Genomic DNA, 19457 nt, shown 5'->3' with positions numbered 1-19457 from the left:
CTAGGAGCCCCTGGTACCAGGACAAGTTACATTAGGACTCATCGCATAAATAATATGTCCAGTTTGAGAAGGAACAGGGAGGCACAGGAGACATATTACTGTCCATCATTCTTTTTATTGGAATATTATAGCTAGCTGTTCTTTCATTTCCTTACTGGAAAATAACAATCAAAGAAGAGAAAGGATTTGATTTAAGTACTTTAATGCTTCATAGAAAATAACACATTATACTAAAAATTTCTGAAATAACTGCATTAAAATTACTATAACATGGAATAAGGTTCTGCTAAATCAGAGGAAACAGAGCACTATCTGATCTCAGATACTTAACTATGTAAAAGTTGTACAGAACTGAACCATGAATGCACTAGGCTAAATTAACATTGCTATAGAAACTCAAAGGATGAGTTGGATGGCAGGTCTTCTTCTTTATATCACTGCAGAATTAATACATTGACCTTAAGTGAAATAGTGGAATTCCTCCTGTTTGAAGCTGGCTAGGAACAATCCATTTTTTATTTTCTTTTGGGTTCATTTATTTTGCTTTTTAAACAGAAAATGCATTTTCCACAAAATTTTTCCATGGAAAAATTTCAATTTTGCTATATTTTTTATTTTAAATTGGCAATCAAATGAAATAGTTGAACTGGGATTGGTCATTGCAAACAACAGTTCATTTGATCAAACTGATTGAAACACTGTTTTGGATCAGCTCAACATTATCTTGAGTCTGTCTGAGTTGCTGCTGTGCCTCACACAAGTCTGAAATCTTCAGTAAGGCACCGGCTGTTTTGTTTCAGTGCTGTTTCAACTTGTTTTGAGCTCAAAACAGCAAAATCAAAACAAAATGAAAAGCTTCAAAATAACCTTGAAACAAAATGAAGGCAGTCAAAACATTTTGAAAGTTTCAAAATGCTTCAGGTTTCGAAGCTGGGCTTGCTTGCAGCTAAAGAGAAACTAAGGAGAGGAAAGGGAAAGGGGGCGAAGGACTGCTCTGATATTGACTGTGTAGTCAGCCAGTGACTGTGATCCTTCCCGAAGGTCCTTTCCAATCCCAGTGCTTGGGGGGAGGGTCAGAAAAACAGGACAGAAAGCATTATTTGAACTGAACTTTCTCTGGCTTTCACACATACAAGTGACACAAGTTTTTCTCTGAATGATTTGAAATGTAGTTTCCCAGAAACTCCTGCACCTGGAAGGCTTCGCAGCCTCAGCAGGAGCTACCATCCCTGCAGTTCTCACCCCACTGAACCTTAACACACACACGACACGAGTTTTGCTTTCAAGATTTTGAGGTGCAGTTTCCCAGAAATGCCTGTATCTATCTCCTTGAAACTTGGCAGTCTTCATGGCTTCAGAAGGGGTGATCATTTCTTCAAGTTTCAACAGAATCAGGCAAGACATTACAAAGGATCAGGTAGTTTTGTGCTTCCCCATTATAGCCTATGGACGAAATGTCGAAACAGTTTTGACGAAACGAAAAAGAACAGTGCGGTCCATTCAAAGAACATTAGGCACCCAAAAATCTCCTTCCAGAACAGAGAAAGTTCAATATGAAACCAAGTTGTAACAAAACTTGGTATTGATTTGACTTAAAAATGTACTTAACGCTTGATTTGGGAATGTTGACATTTTACATTTTGACTGAAAAAATATTTACTTCCAAAAAAAGTTTCATTATTTCACGAACTATTACTTTTTCAGAACTTTCAATTTATTTATTTATTTATCAGGCAGGGGGGGATTGCTATTTGGAATTGTTTAGAAATAAAACAAGCATCAACAGATCAGAAACATGCAACATGGAAATTAGAGTTTCCAGTCAGATCTACTCCTGACTTCCAGAGGCATGAGATCAGAATCTGTACCCACACTATAGACCAGCGGAGGCCAACTTTTTTTGGCAGGCATGCTACAAATTAGCCCCTCCCTGTGTACTACTTCAATCCCCTTTCCCCATCCAATCAGCAGCTCTGTTTTCTGATCTCTGCCCTGTGCCCCTGCCCAATTTGTTGCTCTGCTTCCTGGTCCTTGCCCTATCTGTCACTGTGTCACTTGTCCCCTACCTGTGGGACACTTGGGGCATGTGTGTTGCTGGTTGGCTTTGGAAATGAAGGCAAGTGTTTATCAGTTCAATAATCAGACATAGCAGGCCTGATCCTCAGCTGATATATATGCTCAACTGACATAGATCAAGTTACACAGATTTAGACTGGGTGGGGACTTGGCTTAGTGCTTACTCCTCTGTCATAATTATTTTTGGATGAGTTGCGTTCATGACCCTTACAATGAGACAGATGTCTGTATTGTACCAAATGATACAGAATTGGCTCACTGCGCATTTATCAAGTGTTTCCTGAAGAAAGAAGCTGTTGTATTATTAAAATACAGTATGCTGTTGTCCAATGCTCTGGAGAAGCACACTTTTGATATGAAGTACAACTCTGAATCTTAGACTACCGTCCTACCTTTTGATATCAGCTGTACAACTAAAGTTGTATGGTATTCAAGATGAAACAGTTTGCAGAGAGACCTGACAATGCCTGAAACATTAAAGCAAGTGAGACTCCCTACATCCCTGAAGTATTTTGCCTGACTTTTTTTTTGCTTTGTTTTTTTCATGTGGAAAAACATAATGTTTCTGTTGTGCTCTAACAGGCACTGTTCTCTGAATTAATGTTTTTCAAAACCTACCAACGGCACATTTTATTTTTCTGTGTGATTTAAAATTAAATTAAAAAAACAACTGACTCAAGGAATATAATTAAATTATTAACTTCATTTTGGTTTCTTCATTGACAAGCTGCCAACAGAATTGAAGCATTAACAATTCACAGCAGGCACAGTTACTTATCATAATTAGACTAAAGAACTGCCATACTTACTGCAAATGTTAGGGCTCTCATCTGATTTATCAGCACAGTCATTCATAAAATCACACAGATTATCCTTTGGGATACAGTGCTTGTTGGCACATGTGAATTCTTCTGAAGTACAGGGTCTGCCTGGGATGAGCAAAGGGGAACAGTCTTCAAAGGAAATGTCATCGACTGCCACATCTCCCAAATAACTGATACCACGTTTTGCCCGGAAAACCACCTAACAAATGTTAAAGACAAAGAGTCAAATAAAACATTGACAGATGAGCATAAAAGCTCAAAAATACACAGTCTGGTGCACAGAACAGGATGTATCTGTGTGTCCTGTAAGCCTCCCAAAGCTTGTAACAGACTATATACTGTCTTCAGTTCTTCCTGATGCAAATAGAGCTGCATAAACATGAATCAGCAGCAAGAAAGTGCGGGTCTTCTTCACCTCTGCCAAAGTTGTTGCATGACAAATATTGTGTTGGAGTTCTTGTTGTTTATGTTGTAAAGAAAACTATCATATGGGTTTACACTGCTCTTTAAACAAATGTGCAGCTAAGAAGCATTCAAAATGCTTTATATTTTCAAAAGTTCTACATGAACAGTAATCAATATTAGGCCTGTGTGTAGCAGCAGTTATTCACTTTGGATTTGGATTCAGCCAATTCGGGGGCCAGTGATTCGATTTGGTGATTTGAATCACTGTCCCAAATCGATTTGGCTGAATCTGATTCAGAGATTCAGCTGCTGCCGAATCGGCCAAATTTTCAAATCAAACAAGCCCCATCCCCCACCTGCTCTCCCAGCCCCATCAGTGGCTGCCCTGCCCAGCTCCAGCATCCTGACTCTTTAAAAAAAAAAAAAAAAGCCCCCACTCACTGTGCAATTCCACTGGCACTTCCAGTTTCATGGCTGGCAGTTCCAGGGGGTGCACAGTGCATGTCAATGCGTTACAGAGCTATAGAAAAGGGTTACTGGGATTTCCAGACCTATTATGGCTCTGTTCATTAGGCTGGAGTAATAGCAGTGGAACACTCCACAGCCTGGGATGGAGAAGTATTTCTTCTTCCTTCATATGGAATGAGGCATTGCATTGAGCTGTGATACTTGTTTTGGAGGCCAGAGAAGGAATTTTGTTCTTAATAGTCTGAAGACCAAGATTAACTAATCACAAATTATATAAGAGATGGTGTGGCAGGAGAATTATTAAAGAGAAAATGTTAATTAGAATAATCTCAATGATATGTGAATTTGAAATACACACCTGAAAATCAGAACGTACTCCTAAGAACACTTCTGCTCTGTTCCACTGTGCACCTTGGCTGCCACTTTGAGCCCAAAGTTCAGATGTCACATTACCAATTTTACTGAGTACCTGAATGGAAATAGTGAATTCCACACATTAGTAAATCTTTCCAATTATTGACAAACTCAGTCTCATTAATATAAATTCACCTCAGCCACAGTTTTTCCTTAGATTAATTCCTTCACTTCACTTGAAAATCATCAGTAGAAAATTATTTTAAGTGTGATCTTCCAAGTAGCTGATCCTGCAAAAGTTTTCTGATATTCTCCTGCATGTATAGTAAGTTCAGGAATTTCTGAAAAGTTGTAAGGGTCAGAGAAATGCGAGACAATAGTTTCTACTAGGATGTTCCATTATCCTATTAGATTGTTCCCAGTCTGCTTCAGCAACCTGACTGCACATCCCATTTTCCCCCCAGAAATAAGCTTGTCAATTCAGTCCAAAGGAACTTGGTCTCTTTGGACAATGGAGAGTACACAAGATATCCACCTAATTTCTTGCTTCAGTGAACAATCACTCAACTGGGGAGAGTCTACACTTTCCTTCATGACTAACCATTCTCAATATGCTTCACTTCAACTTCTTGAACATCCAAATTCAATTGACCTGACAATAATAGATGGATGGGAGTCTGATGGAGTGTGTCAGGTCACGTCTCCAGCCAGCACTGACAGAGCTACATATATCACTTCACCAGTTTCCAGAGCCACCTCTCTTTTCAAGGATTTATTGTCACTCAGTATAATCTTCTTAGGACAACCTGGACATTTTTCATTGTAATGAAGAAATGACATTTTTGGTAAAATGTATGCAGTCCCCTAAATGTATATGACACTGTACAACAGGTAAGCTGTGACAAAAATGTAACAAGCTTTCAAGTCAGAGGCACAAAAGGAGAGCATACAACACATTAAATACAGAAGAAAGACAGAGTGGTGCTATAACCTTGTAACCAGGATACTTGGGTTTTTATGAGTGCACTTAATAGAGTGAGGGGGAGATTATGGATATTACTGAAGAGTGTAAGGTGAAAGAGGAGAGTCTCTTTTCACCTACGATGTATGCATAAATGGACAAAAGTAATTGGAGAGACTTGTATTGCCATGAGAATATTCTGATCCTCCTCTTCAAAACTCTGCATTTTGACTTGAATGTTACACATTTTTGCTTATATTCACATATTTACATTTTCCAATGTTCAAGGGACACTGTTTCTCAAGTAAAGTCCACCTTTGTAAACCAGAAATTCCATCTTACTACTGCATACCCGTAGTTGCAACTTTATCAAGCCTAATGTCATACCATGTTATGTCCTTAAAATCAAAGGATTCCCTATACTTTGGTGAAGTGGAAAGGCTTGTACTTTCCAATACCTTTGAGAACTGTGGCAGAGGGAGTTTTAACTCCTGGTAGGAATTTCTGGTGGGAATACCCATGCCAGAAAGGTCAAAGAATAGGAACTGGACAAAAGGCATGCCAGTGTTTATCTAGGCTGAGGGTTGAGTAGCAGATAACAAGATGTCCTTGTAAAAAGAAACATAAAATTACAGACACATAAGACAAGGATAGTAGAGCCTGGTACATGTGTAAAGCAGTGTCTTGTGGCAAGCAAAGGATTACAGTAAAAAAAAAAAATCAAAAAAAAAAATCAAACAAACATAATTAAACACAGATGAGATTTTCTGCACAGAAGATTCAAGCACATTACACTATGCCCCCACACACATCTGAATGTGCGCTTGTTGGCAGCAGTTCAGTCTGGGGTTGTTCCTGCCATGGCTGGGAGGCAGCTGCCTGCCAGCTGGGACAGCTCTTTCCACCTTGCAGAGATTAGGAAAGGTCCCAATATCCATGGGGCTGGCCGGCAATGTCCCACCAAGCTGAGAAAGCTCTTCCTGCCTCCTGTGGCCCCCCCCCACTGCCTAGGATGACCAGAAGCAATTTGTTCCCGGTCAGCATCTACATGTGCACTTTGACACATTCATTTAATGTATCGATTTCTAGTACCTGAATGTACAGGTACTAGAAAATGGCACATTAAACTAATCTACTGTGCAGTAATCACTGTGCACATGTAGATGGTGATGCTTTATTGTGCATTAGATTAGTTATTGTTTTACGGTTTTATTTCACAATGTTTTAAAAACATTCTCTAAGATTCACAAAGAGTAACTCCGTGATTTCCTAACCCTTACACAAAATAAATATGGTTTGGTTAGAGGTAGACACAGCTTGCATCATTGGAGCAGCACAAGGCAGTCAGAGTGAACCAGTCAATCTGGCCCTATATTTTTAAAATAAAGTAAAACACTTTTTAAAACCATAACCTCCCTCTTATTACTTTTGATGCATACTTCTTTATTGATACTTGTCAAGCACTTTGTTTCAGATTTGCATTATATATCAGAGTCTTGGAGAATCTAGCTATTGCTATGAAGGGATTGTAAAAAGAATTTAAAACAGGAGAAATAAAATCCAGGACAAGTTTAAGTTGAACAGGTGACAAATAACACCCCTTTGTGAAAAGAAAAGCTGTCCTAATTTCCAAGTCCAGGACCGAGACATGTGTCAACTGATTTCAAGTTAGGACTCTCTTAGTGCTTATATTATTGTAATGGTTTGGAGTTATTCAGAGCCACATGGAGGTAACTGAACTGCTGGGGGGCGGGGGAGCTGTGCAAATTAAATATGCACACACTGGCTAGATCTTCAGCTGATGTAAAATGAATAGAATTTTTACAGTTTACAGCAGGTAAGAATCTGGCCCTATTTTATCTTAAATATCTTTGACTAGAGAGTTCTGAAATTACGCTATAATTCTATACTACTCATTTATTATCTTGTAATAATTATTTATACTTGGGCCATAAAACCTGACCAGAATAATATTATTGTTTTCTTTTCTTGCTTCAGATGAATTGGGCCAATATGTTGTTAAATGAGTAAGCTTTTACTTTACAGAAATATTTAAGTGATTTCCTTTTTATAGTAGAGTGCAGAAAGAGGTCTGGGTAAAATTTTTTCTTGATTAAACACTAATAGAATCTAAATTCAGCTTGTTTCAATCAAATTTAACTATGAAAAACAAATGTGAATAAAGCCACAAAGGAAAAAAAAAAACTGTACTTAGAAGCTGATTTTAAAGGATCCAACAGATTATATGGTCATACAGCCATTTCTTATTTTAGTCCTTTGATAACATCCAGCCCCAGATCCTGATGTTTAGATATGCACAAAAAAAGGCAGTTAATGCAATTCAAAACTTTTCCATGTGCAGAAGCCCTATCTGTGGCACATTTATAAATCCAGAGTTTGCCTTATAGGAGCTAACTACAGCTAACCTTCTTTATGATCACACCATATTGAGGGCAGTGAAGTGGTGATAATCGTTCATTTTCATTTATTGGCAGTTTAGAATTCAATGAAACTAAATGACAGGCCATGAATTTTTATATAATAATTTTAGAAAATAAATGTAATGTCTCTTCAGTACCTGTAGAGAACCCACTGTTGCACCATTCATATAGTTCCAAAATACTAGCTTGCATTTGGGTCCTGTCAGAGATATGACTGGAGTAGCAATATCAGCAGTGTGACCAAAGTTTCCATTTGAACTGTCTGCATAAAGGTACCAGCCTTCCCTTGTAGCCCTGTTCAAAGAAGCATATATTACTTTATGAAAACAACACATCTGATAATCATAAATTGGTCCATATATTTAAATGGGAATATTACTCTGCATTCAGGTACCACTGTCTATGTGAGGCTGTAGATATCTGTAAATGAATCAATGCATCTCTAAAGTCACCCAAAACTCTTTAACACTGTGGCTCCAAAACTGTCTCTTGTTTCAATTATTAGCTCTGACCATTAGACACCAATGACCTGGCAATTGTACTGAGATAGGGGACTAAGAATTTGGTGCTTGTGCTTAACTGCTGAATTCCAGTAGGTCTAGGGAAGTGAGCAGACATTACAGAATCTAATAAATTGTTAGTAATCCAATTGAGCCTCCTTGAAGCCTCACAAGGAAAATACTTTTTCAAAGAAGATATAAATATATATCAATATAAATCTCTTCATTAGATCTCTAGTTATAGAATCTGTCTCTCATATTATAGCAACTCTTAAAATAAAAATATTGTTCTGAGAGGTAAAATAATGCCATAAAAACAGTTCCAATAGGAGAACACATGCAACTTTATCACCAGAAAGTCAGACTATTTTACATTTACTGCATACGGCATCTTTTATTAGATAATCTCAAAGCACTTAATGAACATTAAGCCCTACTTTCTCTTTGTGAAGTAAATAAGGGATTGTCACAGGGGGCATGCTCAGGACCTGATCTTATTCTGGCCCGCCCACCTGTTTCTATGGGCACCCACCCACCTCCTTGCCTCCCATGCCTTCATGATATCTAATTAGGATGTTAATTAGGTGGGAGGCTGCCCATTTCTTGTCCCGATGCCAGGGCACTATCTGTGGCTCTGTTCCTCCCCTACACCACAGCCCATGCCTCGCAGATGACATCCACAGATCTTCACATCACTGGCCCCACACTGGGCCCCAGAATACTCCAGTCCAGACCCCAACCATATCCCTTCATATCCCTACTCCACCCTCATTCTGGGCTGCCTAGCTCCCTGAACTCTTCCCCCTCTCGGGCGTGGTCCCCCTGGGACCTCTGACCACACAGGCCCTGACCTCACCTCAAAGGCCAGTCAGAAACCCTAGTGTGAGGGAGCGGGCGCTAGGGGCGGCCGTGAAACTCCCTAGCGCCCCTCACCGTCACGTTAGGGCAAACGTCGCACCCTCAGAATCTCGCCCGCCACGACTTTGATGGTTAATATATAGTATGGAGGCTGCCTGTTTCCCTGGTGGACGGCATCGTTGTCCCTGTCTCTGCTCCCCAATGGGGTGTCTATCTGTGCCCTGCCTTAAGGGCCACGCGTGCCTCCAAACCTCCCCTTCAGCACGCCCCAAGCCTCGCAGCTGTTCCGGGGGATGTTTGTCTTGTCCCTCGCCCGTCGGGTGCCTCTCGGCCGGCCCACAGGGCCTATAGCGCCACCGCCACCCAACTCTCGGCGCCCTTGGGCCGGCCTTACCGCCGCCCTAGTCTCGGCGCCATTGGGCCGGCGCTATCGCCTCTGTACCTCGCCCCCTCTGGGGCCTCACCCCCTCTGGGGCCCACTACCACGCACCCTGCGCCTCGCCCCCCTCTGGGGCCTCGCCCCCTCTGGGGCCTCTGCGCCTGCCCCCTCTGGGGCCTCGCCCCCTCTGGGGCCCAGTACCGCGCACCCTGCGCCTCGCCCCCTCTGGGGCCTCGCCCCCTCTGGGGCCCAATACCGCGCACCTTGCTCCTCGCCCCCTCTGGGGCCTCGCCCCCTCTGGGGCCCAATACCGCACACCTTGCGCCTCGCCCCCTCTGGGGCCTCACCCCCTCTGGGGCCCAATACCGCACACCTTGCGCCTCGCCCCCTCTGGGGCCTCGCCCCCTCTAGGGCCCAATACCGCACACCTTGCGCCTCGCCCCCTCTGGGGCCTCGCCCCCTCTAGGGCCTGTGCCTCCCTGGCACGATCTTCCGGAACCCCCCAAGCTGTTGGGGGGGGGCCCTGCTGAGGCCTCCTCGCTCCCCAATAGCCTCACCCGGTCCTCCGAATCTACCTGCCCTTGAAGGCGATCTTGTTCCCTGCATCATCGCAGCCGGTAAGTTTGGTAAGGCTGCCCCACTTGCCTCGGGCTGCTCAGCTCAGCCGCAGAGCTCCTGCTCCTGCGGCAGCCAGAAGGGAACTGTGAGGCAGGCTCTGGCCTAAGCTGTTTATAAAGGCCGGGCCCTGCCCCCTTCTGGCCACGTGACCCAGTTGGTCACCCTGGCAACCGGCACCTGAGCTGCCTGGGTGATTGGCAGCTCTGCCAATCACCCTCACAGTCACGGGGCACCTGCGTGACTCCGTGACAACTAGGCCTTCAGCTCTGGGCATCCCTCGTGGTGGGCCCTCGTCCCTTGTGACCCTTCCTGCTCTGGCCCCAGCATTGACCAGTTGAGGGTGTTTCAAGTCAGGCCTGTGAGCCTCTAGCCCACTCCCTAACCTGGGTCTGCCTTCTTGGCCCTTCTATGGGGTAACCCACCTGTTTGGGACCTGGGGTTATTAAGGCACCCCAGGCCCACCTGGCCACCCACTCCCAGCAGGGTGCAGTTTTAGGTCATGCCCAGGACCAGGAGCCTCCAAACCATCCTCTTAAACTCCTGCCCTTACCTCCAGGATATTGCACGCAGCCTTGCAGCCAGACGATGTTTCTGCCTCCCTGCCAGCAGTGAACTGCTCTATTTATATAGGTGGCAAGAGATCCAAGATGACTGCCACAATCAAGCACCTGCTGGCTGTTTGTCTCAGCCCTTAAAGTGGCAGGCACCAACAGGTATATATGGATTATTTCAACCATCACTGAAATACAGCCATCTCTCAGGTCACTCTAGCTTTTGAATAGTGTGCACTATAAAAGTTCGTATAAATACAGAACTGGATTATGCTAATCCTGGTACTGAAGCCCAGCATCCTGTTTCTAAATGTGGCCATCATTAGGTGCACAGATTTTAAGGAGAGGACCATGAAGATGATTTCATCTGACTTCCTGGAATAATTAAAGTCGCAGAATATCACCCTCTAATAGCTTCATCAACCCATATTCTGTGGCTGAATTAGAGCATATTTTTAGAAAGCCGTTCTCTCTTGACTTCAGAATTTCAAGCAAAGAAGAATCACTATTTGTAAATTGTTCCAATGGCTAATTACTTTTACTGTTAAAACACTTGTTTCATTAGGCAATGTGAAGTCCCACTAATGGGTAATGACATCATAAACTCTCTCACACTATTTTCCTAAAGCCACAATCACTGGCTGGCATATGTCCTGTGACTTGAATGCATACCCCATTTACAGTTTTAGCTATTTTAAGGTAAGGGCAGAAGATGAAGTGCAGAAAAGTACCGTACTATAACAATGTGAAGTTGCCTAGAGTATTTGGTAGGGATATCAAGCTGTAAGTCTTTAGCAGGATGAAATAAATGGACAGCAACTATATTAGTTCTGTGGTTCAGAACAGAGTAAAAAAAGAACACTAATGAGTTAAATCACCAACATTGATTTCCTAGAGTTATTAAGCATTCCTTCAATGTCATCCATACAAATACTGATCTAGCTATACCTTGCATTGCAGATGAGACTTTATAAAAGGATCATTGTATATGAGGTTTTGTGCATAAAACCTCTGTAAATGAAGGGCTGAATTAATCCTAATGCCTCTTTACCTAGGATTAAATGACTCTGCTCTAAATAATTAATACACTTACTGTTTTTTTTTAAATTTAAACCAAAGTATTAAAAGATTCCATGAAACGAAGGGATATAGGCAAAAGATGGTATGTTATTTCATGGATAATTTCTCATAATTAATTAGGATACATGAGATATATATGATTCATAATGGACAAATGGAGAAATATATAAGAATTCAGCTGTACATGAAATGGGTCAACCTAAGCATATAGAGAAAATGTAAATACTTGCAGGAGAATAATAGTAATGATTAGAGTTAACATTTGTACTGTCACCATAAAACATTGCTAGTCACAGCCTTTAATTATTCCTTCCCTATAATATTAGGGAAGTGCATGGAAATTTATAGTAACTTTTTCCAATTGTTTTATAAATGACATATTAGTAAAGCTTGCCGTAAAAAAGCACAATGCAGATCTTTAAAAGTTAGGGACATACCATCTATTCACGTAAATCACATAGCTTGTTTGTTTTCAGTGGAAACTTATACCAGTAGAATGGATTTTGTGAGACAAAAGTGATGGTCTGAGGAAATCTGAATTGGCTTCATATGTGTCTTTCTTCCACCAGTGAGATGGAGGAAATGGCTGTAGGGTATTTCTTTTATCTCCATTACCCTGCGGGGAAGATCCATGCACCCTTCATACCTATGCACCCTTCATACCTATTTGTATCATTACCAAGATGAAGATGTATGTATTTGTAAGGATGCTGTTTCAGTTATAAAAGAATACAACAAAATGTTGTGTATAGTTTAGGCAAACTTCAGGTGAAGTAAATAAGGCAGCCAAAACAGTCAAGAGTTGCACAACATTTTAACCGTTTATCCTAATATATCCTAATTTCTTCTAATAAGTACGGAAATTATGCAAACCAGCACAGTTGCCAACGGCTTTCTGATTGAAGTGGGTTTGCACTTGCCATTCTCTTAACTATTCCTATTGTGCAAAAGCATTGTCAGCAATATTTAGTAATCCTATTGTAAATTTCCTAGTTTTTGCTTTGAGCTTTTTTCTGTTAAAAGCTTTCTAGTGGGTTTGTAATGGATGGCTGTGTAATTTAAAATAACCTGCTCTCATAACTCTAGCTGTTTATGCACTGCTTCAGTGGCCCAGCAAAGTCAGCTGCTCATCCAATGAATTGCGTGAAACATCAAAAACAGGAGCTGAATTATGGTGGTTTGATTGCTGTGTCCCTTACAGTCATCTTACTGATATTAAATCATTTCATGAAGTCTCACACTTACATTAGTTTGCAATACTTGGTTGACTAGCACTATCATAATGAAGCATAGCTACACATGCTTCATAGACTGTGGCAGATCTTAAGGGATGCGGGAATGCTATTTCCATTTGGATGCTTAATAACTGCTCCATTTTGAAGTCCAAGGAGATGGACGACCTTGAAATGCTCTTTGCCTTAGTTTCCCTGCTTATCAGAAGTTCATATTTAGTGAGCCATATTTGACTGAACTGACTCTATTAAAAGCCATATGTAGTAAGGCCGTGCAAAGCTTCAGTCACTGATTTGATTCAGCGGAGGTTCAGCCCGATTCAGTGGCTGAATCTCTGAATCTGAATTGAATCAGGATTCATAGATTTCATAGACATTAGGGCTGGAAGGGACCTCGGGAGATCATCGAGTCCAGCCCCCTGCCCAAAAGGCAGGAAGTCAGCTGGGGTCATAGGATCCCAGCAAGATAAGCATCCCATTTACTCTTGAAGGTGTTCAATGTAGGTGCTTGAACCACCTCCGCTGGCAGACTGTTCCAGACCTTGGGGGCTCGGACAGTAAAGAAATTCTTCCTTATGTCCAGCCTGAAACGGTCTTGCAGGAGTTTGTGACCGTTCGACCTCGTCATCTCTTGGGGCGCTCTGGTGAACAGATGTTCCCCCAGATCCTGGTGGTCACCCTTGATAAACTTATAGGTGGCCATCAGATCACCCCTGAGCCTGCGCTTTTCCAGGCTAAAGAGTCCCATGGCTCTCAGCCTGTCATCGTAAGATCTGTTTTCCTGACCTCTGATCATGCGCGTGGCTCTCCTCTGGACTCTCTCAAGCTTCTCCACATCCTTTTTGAATTGTGGAGCCCAAAACTGGACGCAGTACTCCAGCTGCGACCTCACCAAGGCCAAGGGGAGAATGACGTCCCGGGATTTGCTCGAGAAGCATCTACGGATGCACGCCAGCATTTTGGTCGCTTTACTAGCCGCAGCATCGCATTGGAGGCTCATGTTCATCTTGTGGTCAATGATGACCCCCACGTCTTTTTCTTCTGTAGTGCTAACCAACGTAGCACTGCCGAGCCTATAAGGGTGCTGCAGGTTTTTCCTCCCAAGGTGGAGAACCTTGCATTTTTCGGTGTTAAACACCATGAGGTTCTCGTCTGCCCATTTGCTGAGCTTGTCCAGGTCAGCCTGGATCACCCGCCTATCTTCTGGCGTGGATGCTTTGCCCCAAAGTTTGGTGTCATCAGCGAACTTGGCCAGTCCACTCCTGACTCCAATGTCCACATCGTTAATGAAGATGTTGAACAGTATGGGTCCCAGGACTCTTAATCTCTCCAAATCAAACCAGGACCCTCCGAATTGATTTGGAGAGATTCAGAAAGATTCAATGATTTGGACATAGACACAGCTTTAAATGTTTTTCTACATACCTCAAGGTACCAGGCGGCTCATGAATGCTGAGATGGTGGGGCAGGTGGAGCATCCCACAGCAGCATGGGGGGGGAGGGGGGGCTCTGCAGCATGCTCAGCTACAGACCCGGAAGTGAACCAGAAGCCTTCCAGTCCACTTCCAGGTCCACCGGGCAGTACACAGGGACCCCCCCTGTGCTCCTCCTGATTCAGTGGCTGGTGCCTCCTGTGTCTGGAGAGGGCACCCGGCGTCCCCCTATGGCCGATCGCTGGTCCAGAAGTACTACCAGTCCACTTCCAGGTTCTCTGCCAAGCATGTGCCCGCCAACCCCCTGCACTCCTGTGGGATGTTCCATCCACCCCAGCATCACAGCCTTTACGAGCCATGCCTGGTACTTCGAGGTACATAGAAAAAAAATTTAAAGCTGTATCTATGGCCGAATCGCTGATTCTCCAAAACAGCATCAAGCCTTCAGATTTGGATTGAGACAAATCAAATCGGAGACAGTGATCCAAATCAACGAATCAAATCACTGTCCCCAGTTTGGATTGAATCCAAACCACACAGCCCTAATATGTAGCATGGACACAAAAATACTAAGCAACAGCAAAGAGGGAGAAGGGTCTAGGCTGAGATGTGTCCAGTATCATAATTTATATAGCTTGTAACTGCAGTAATCTTATAATTAATCCTTAGCTGCAACTCACACCTTGTAACCGTGAGGTGCAATTGCTGAAGTTCTCTCTAAATTGGCCTTTCACTAGAGAGGCTTTTCTGTTTCCCTTAGCTTATGTACATCATGACATTAACTTTGCTCACAGAACTTAGCAGCTAAAATCTGTGTTCATCTTGACTTCTTTAAACACTGGCTGCTATAGCAACCAACCTGAAATGGGGAGGGAAAAAAATACAGACTGCAGGAGGTAAAAATTTAGAGGAAGCACAGGGAAGATAATTTGTTTGCATGTGGCTTGCATGCTAGCTGAACTTGCAGCATCTATGCAAATACCTTTTTAAATAAAGAACCAATTTAGTTAGCATTTATTGTATACAACAGCTGCCTTTAAACTGAGAAGCTCATTTTGAGCTGGCCTGAATAGCATGGGGCCTGACAGAATTCAAAACCTTTTACCTAAACCTCATTCTATTAAGCTTCCTCCTGCAACCACCGCGCGCGCGCACACACACACACACACACACACACACACACACACACCCCTTTCCCTGCAGCACTGCAAGCCAGACATACATAGTCGGTTATGTAACTTTGGGGATAGGCCATAACATTTCTTAGATTCCAATCATGTGACTGTCACTGGGTAGAGAGCCCAGGGCTGCCCCCTGCCTGATTTTCACAATCAGCTGATGGTTAGGATTAGGCACAGAGCAGCCTCAGGGTCTGAAACACAGCCACCACCTGCATGAAACCCCAGATCAGCCTGTGCCCTGAATCTCAGGGCTGCCTGATGCCCAATTCCAACCATCAGCAAATTGTGAAGATTGGGGATGGGGCAGCCCTGGGCTTCTTGCTTAATGAAAGTAATACAATTTGGATCAAAGGAACTGGGTCAAAGGAATTTAGATCAATGTCTGGCAGACTGAGCAATTTTGGGGACTGGGCATAAAACAACTAAGATACTAATAGTGCTAAGAGAAGACTGTGGGGGGATTTAATAATGGCCCTCAGCTACCTGAAGGGTGGTCAAAGAGGATGGACCACTGTTCTTAGTAGTGGTAGATGACAGAACAGAAAGCAATGGTCTGAAGTTGTAGCAAGGGAATTTTAAGTTAGATATGAGGAAAAAAGCTCTCACGAGGATAGTAAAGCACTGGAACAGGATACCCAGACAGGCTGTGGTATCGCCACCTTTACAGGTTTTAAAAATCTGAATAGACACATCTTTGACTGGGATGAATTAGTTGGGGATGGTCCTGCTTTGAGCAGGGGGGCGGAGTAGTGGACCTCCTGAGGTCCCTTCAACCCTAATTTTCTATGATTCTATGATTAATGTCTGACAAGGGACAAAATAAAGAGTCTATATACTGCTGTAGAAGTAATAAAATTTACACAAACTCTTTTGATGGCTATAAGATCCATGGCTTATTTAGAAAATTAGCCCACAGAAAGGTTTGTATATTTTGGCAGCTACAATAGAAGTCCTTATACTGTTGAAATTTACCCTTTGAAAGTAATTAATTTTACCTTAGTACTATAAGTATTCCCTGTATACAGGAATTCCTGTAACAATGAAGTTACCCTTTGAAATTAATTAGTGTTAATGCCAACATATTAATGGAGATCACTGGATGCACTATCCAATATGCACAGTTGGACTCCACTTCCTCTGTACTATGATGCTGTTAATAATTTCATGTTCTTATTACCTTTTTATATTCAGTGAGTCAGTTAAGTATGAGTCTGAAAGAGTTTTAACATTATTTCTCCTCTAAGCATTCAGTCTAGCTTCAGGCATAGTGATGCATTATAGTGAGCAAGAATGAGTTAGGTTTGGAAAAATGGGACATTTGCATAAAATCTTGTTTTGCAGTTTTATCTAAAAATACTAGGCCTACTTGTAATCATTGTTTCTTCTAAGTCAGGCCATAAGACTTGAATCTTTTGCTTCAGAGCAGAAATGGTCCCCTTCCACACTGTTTTGAAGCAAATACAAAAAATGCAACCTTCCCCTATTCAGAGCCATATTTGGAATTGAGTTTAAAAATTTGGTTCAGTTTATTGATGGTTGCTAGTGTTAAAACTCTAAGCAAGATTTCATTTTCCCAGCCACATCCCTACCTTGCAGCTGCCACAAATTCTTGCAGAACCCTTGCAATGAATTGGTACTTAGAAGCATCACTGACTTGTGAAAACATTCATTGGTATGTCACCACTCAAATTCTACTGGTCAGACAGACAACAATTCTGTTTTGCAACAGAAGTTATGGAATTCGCTTTCATTCATATGCTGATTAAAAGAGAGAACTTCTTAACCTTTGCTGAAAAGGAAAACTGAAAGTATTTTCATGCCCCTTTATAAATTCATGGCATGTCCACACCTTGAATTCAGGTCCCCATGCCTCAAAAGAAATAGAAGAACAAGAGAAGGTACAGAGAAAGGAAACAATGATGGTTAGTGGTACACAGGGGCTTCCACATCAGGAGAGGCTAAAGAAACTAGGTCTATTCAGTTTATAAAAGAGATACTTTACATGACAAGGATTTACAAAATACTAAATAGTAAACAGAAAGTAAATGGGGAGGTATTATTCACGGTCTATCACAGTACAAGAACTTGGAGTCACAAAATGAAACTAGAAGATAGTAAGTTTAAATCTAACAAAAGTAAGTTCTTTTTCACACAGTAGGTACATGCCCCTATGGTGCTATTGTTACTGTACTGTCATTTAGTATTTCTGAAAGCCACTACATTGCCATAGCAAAGTGCTATAATGAGGGAGTGCATTGCTACAGCAACATAGCTGTGGCATCATGGTTTGTGCCCATCAATGCTACGTCGCTGTAGCGTGTTGCTACAGTGATGTAGCCTCTCATGTAGATGAACGTAGTATGCAATTAAAATATGGAAATTATTGCCATCAGATGCTATGGAAGTTCACAGATTACCTAGATTCAAAAAGGGACCAAACAACCTCTTGGAGGAAAGGGGCATCAGCAGTTATTGAATATGGGAGTTAGGGATACAGCCTCTGAATTAGAGCTTCCTATGCCTTAATTGCTGGAGACTGCAAGTGAGAGGAATAGTGGGAAAAAACCCTGGTTATACCAAGTCCCTGTCCCTTTCAGCATCCACTCTCTGCCATTACACATGGCAGTAATTATATATAAACTGGTATAAGTGATTGGAACCTGGTTTAAACCTGTAATAGAGCAGAAGTTCAGTGCACATAAACTGGTTTCAAAAGGATCAAACGTGGTTTAAAATAAACCTGACTGGATGTAGTATCAGATTTAACTGACTTAGGTTAAACCAGTCTATCAAACTTCTGTCCCAGATCCATAGGTGGAGGAAGATAAAATTATTTGGGTCCGTCTGAGTGTGTGTGCGCATGCATGCACACTCTGCCCTGCATAGCAGGTAAGTCTGTGGGGGAAGGGGAATGGGGAGAGGAGGCAGATCAAGGCCCCCGTGTTGAGGGAGGGAGCAGGGCACATGCAGGAGCAGGGTTTGGGTTACTGGGGCCCGGATGGGCTGTAGGACAATTGGAGCCCAGGCTGCTGTGCACACCCTGGCAGAGGCCCAGGGGTCATGTGCCCCTCCCCCCCCCCCGATCTGTGCCTTGGGTGGCTGCTGCTGTGCACTGGGCTTTGTTCCCTGCTGCTGCTCCGGGAGTGGCACAATGCCATGCGCCTACCACAGCTGAGCTGCGCTGCACCCCCTGCCTGCCCAGTGGTAGGATGCACGTGGCATCATGTAGCTTGGAGGCAGCAGCAACAGCCAGCAAAGCCCAGCATGCAGCCGCCTCCATCCCACCCACAGATCAGGGAGGAACATGCCCTCCAAGCCTCTGGTGGGGTGCGTGCAGTGGCGTGAGCCCCTGGATGAGCCACCAAAGCTCTGACTGTCCCACCACCCAGCCCAACCAGGGCACCATTCACCCCTGCCCCTGACCCATCCCCTCTTTCAATGTGAGGGCCTTAATCTGTGCCCCCCCATCTCCTTCCCCTTCCCAGAATAGATAGACTGATACTTGCCTGCTGTGCTGGGCAGCCAGTGATCCACATGCTGGGCTGCAATTCTGGCTGTGTGCATGTCCCCCCTCCCCCCAACTCCTGCTGCAGCCACCTGGAGCCCACAGCCAGGCTGGGCTGCCTCGTGGCCCTACCTTTTGCCCCATATTTGGGGGGTTGAGCACCATTAGTCCCAGTCTTCTGCTGCCTATCCCCTCCTGACTCAAGTGCCCCAGTATCCCAGAATGCTTTGCAGCATCCCCTGCAAGCTTCCCCCTCACATTGGCATATGGATCATTCTCTGCTGCTCCAGCCCAGTGCCTACCTGGTCCCACCCCTGGGCTGTCACAGAGCTGTCCTCACAGCTGCCAGCTGCTTGATGGCTAAGCCAGGGCTTTGGGGACTCTGAAGGGAAGCATTCCTCCTGGCTTCCCACAAACCCCACCTCCACCAGCTCTAGGCTGCATGCTGGCCCAGTTGGGGATGTGCAGACCCTGAGGGAAGAGTCCATGTTGGCTCCTCATGTCCTCCTCTGCCTGCTCCAGCCCTGAGCTGAGGCTGGGCAGAGGGGCTATGGCCTGACAGAGTTGAAACCTCAGTTTTCTCCCCATTGC

At 43.4% G+C, this 19457-nt stretch overlaps 1 protein-coding gene across 1 annotated transcript in view; it reads right to left on the bottom strand.

Moving 5' to 3' along the window:
* MALRD1 (MAM and LDL receptor class A domain containing 1) overlaps positions 1 to 19457 on the bottom strand; it is a 500931-nt gene that overhangs the window by 297755 nt on the left and 183719 nt on the right. Inside the window, exons 20-22 of the mRNA XM_090049813.1 lie at positions 7667 to 7823; positions 4132 to 4242; positions 2886 to 3099 (exon numbers count right to left, since the gene is read on the bottom strand). Of these exons, the coding sequence (XP_089905939.1) occupies positions 2886 to 3099; positions 4132 to 4242; positions 7667 to 7823 (482 nt within the window). The remainder of the gene's footprint in view (positions 1 to 2885; positions 3100 to 4131; positions 4243 to 7666; positions 7824 to 19457) is intronic.

Source organism: Crocodylus siamensis, chromosome 5 (genome assembly GCF_052110815.1).
Source record: "Crocodylus siamensis isolate JL-2025a chromosome 5, ASM5211081v1, whole genome shotgun sequence".
Classification (NCBI taxonomy): Eukaryota; Metazoa; Chordata; order Crocodylia; family Crocodylidae; genus Crocodylus; species Crocodylus siamensis.
Note: the sequence above shows the minus strand (reverse complement) of the source record. Positions and strands in the feature narration are given on the sequence as shown.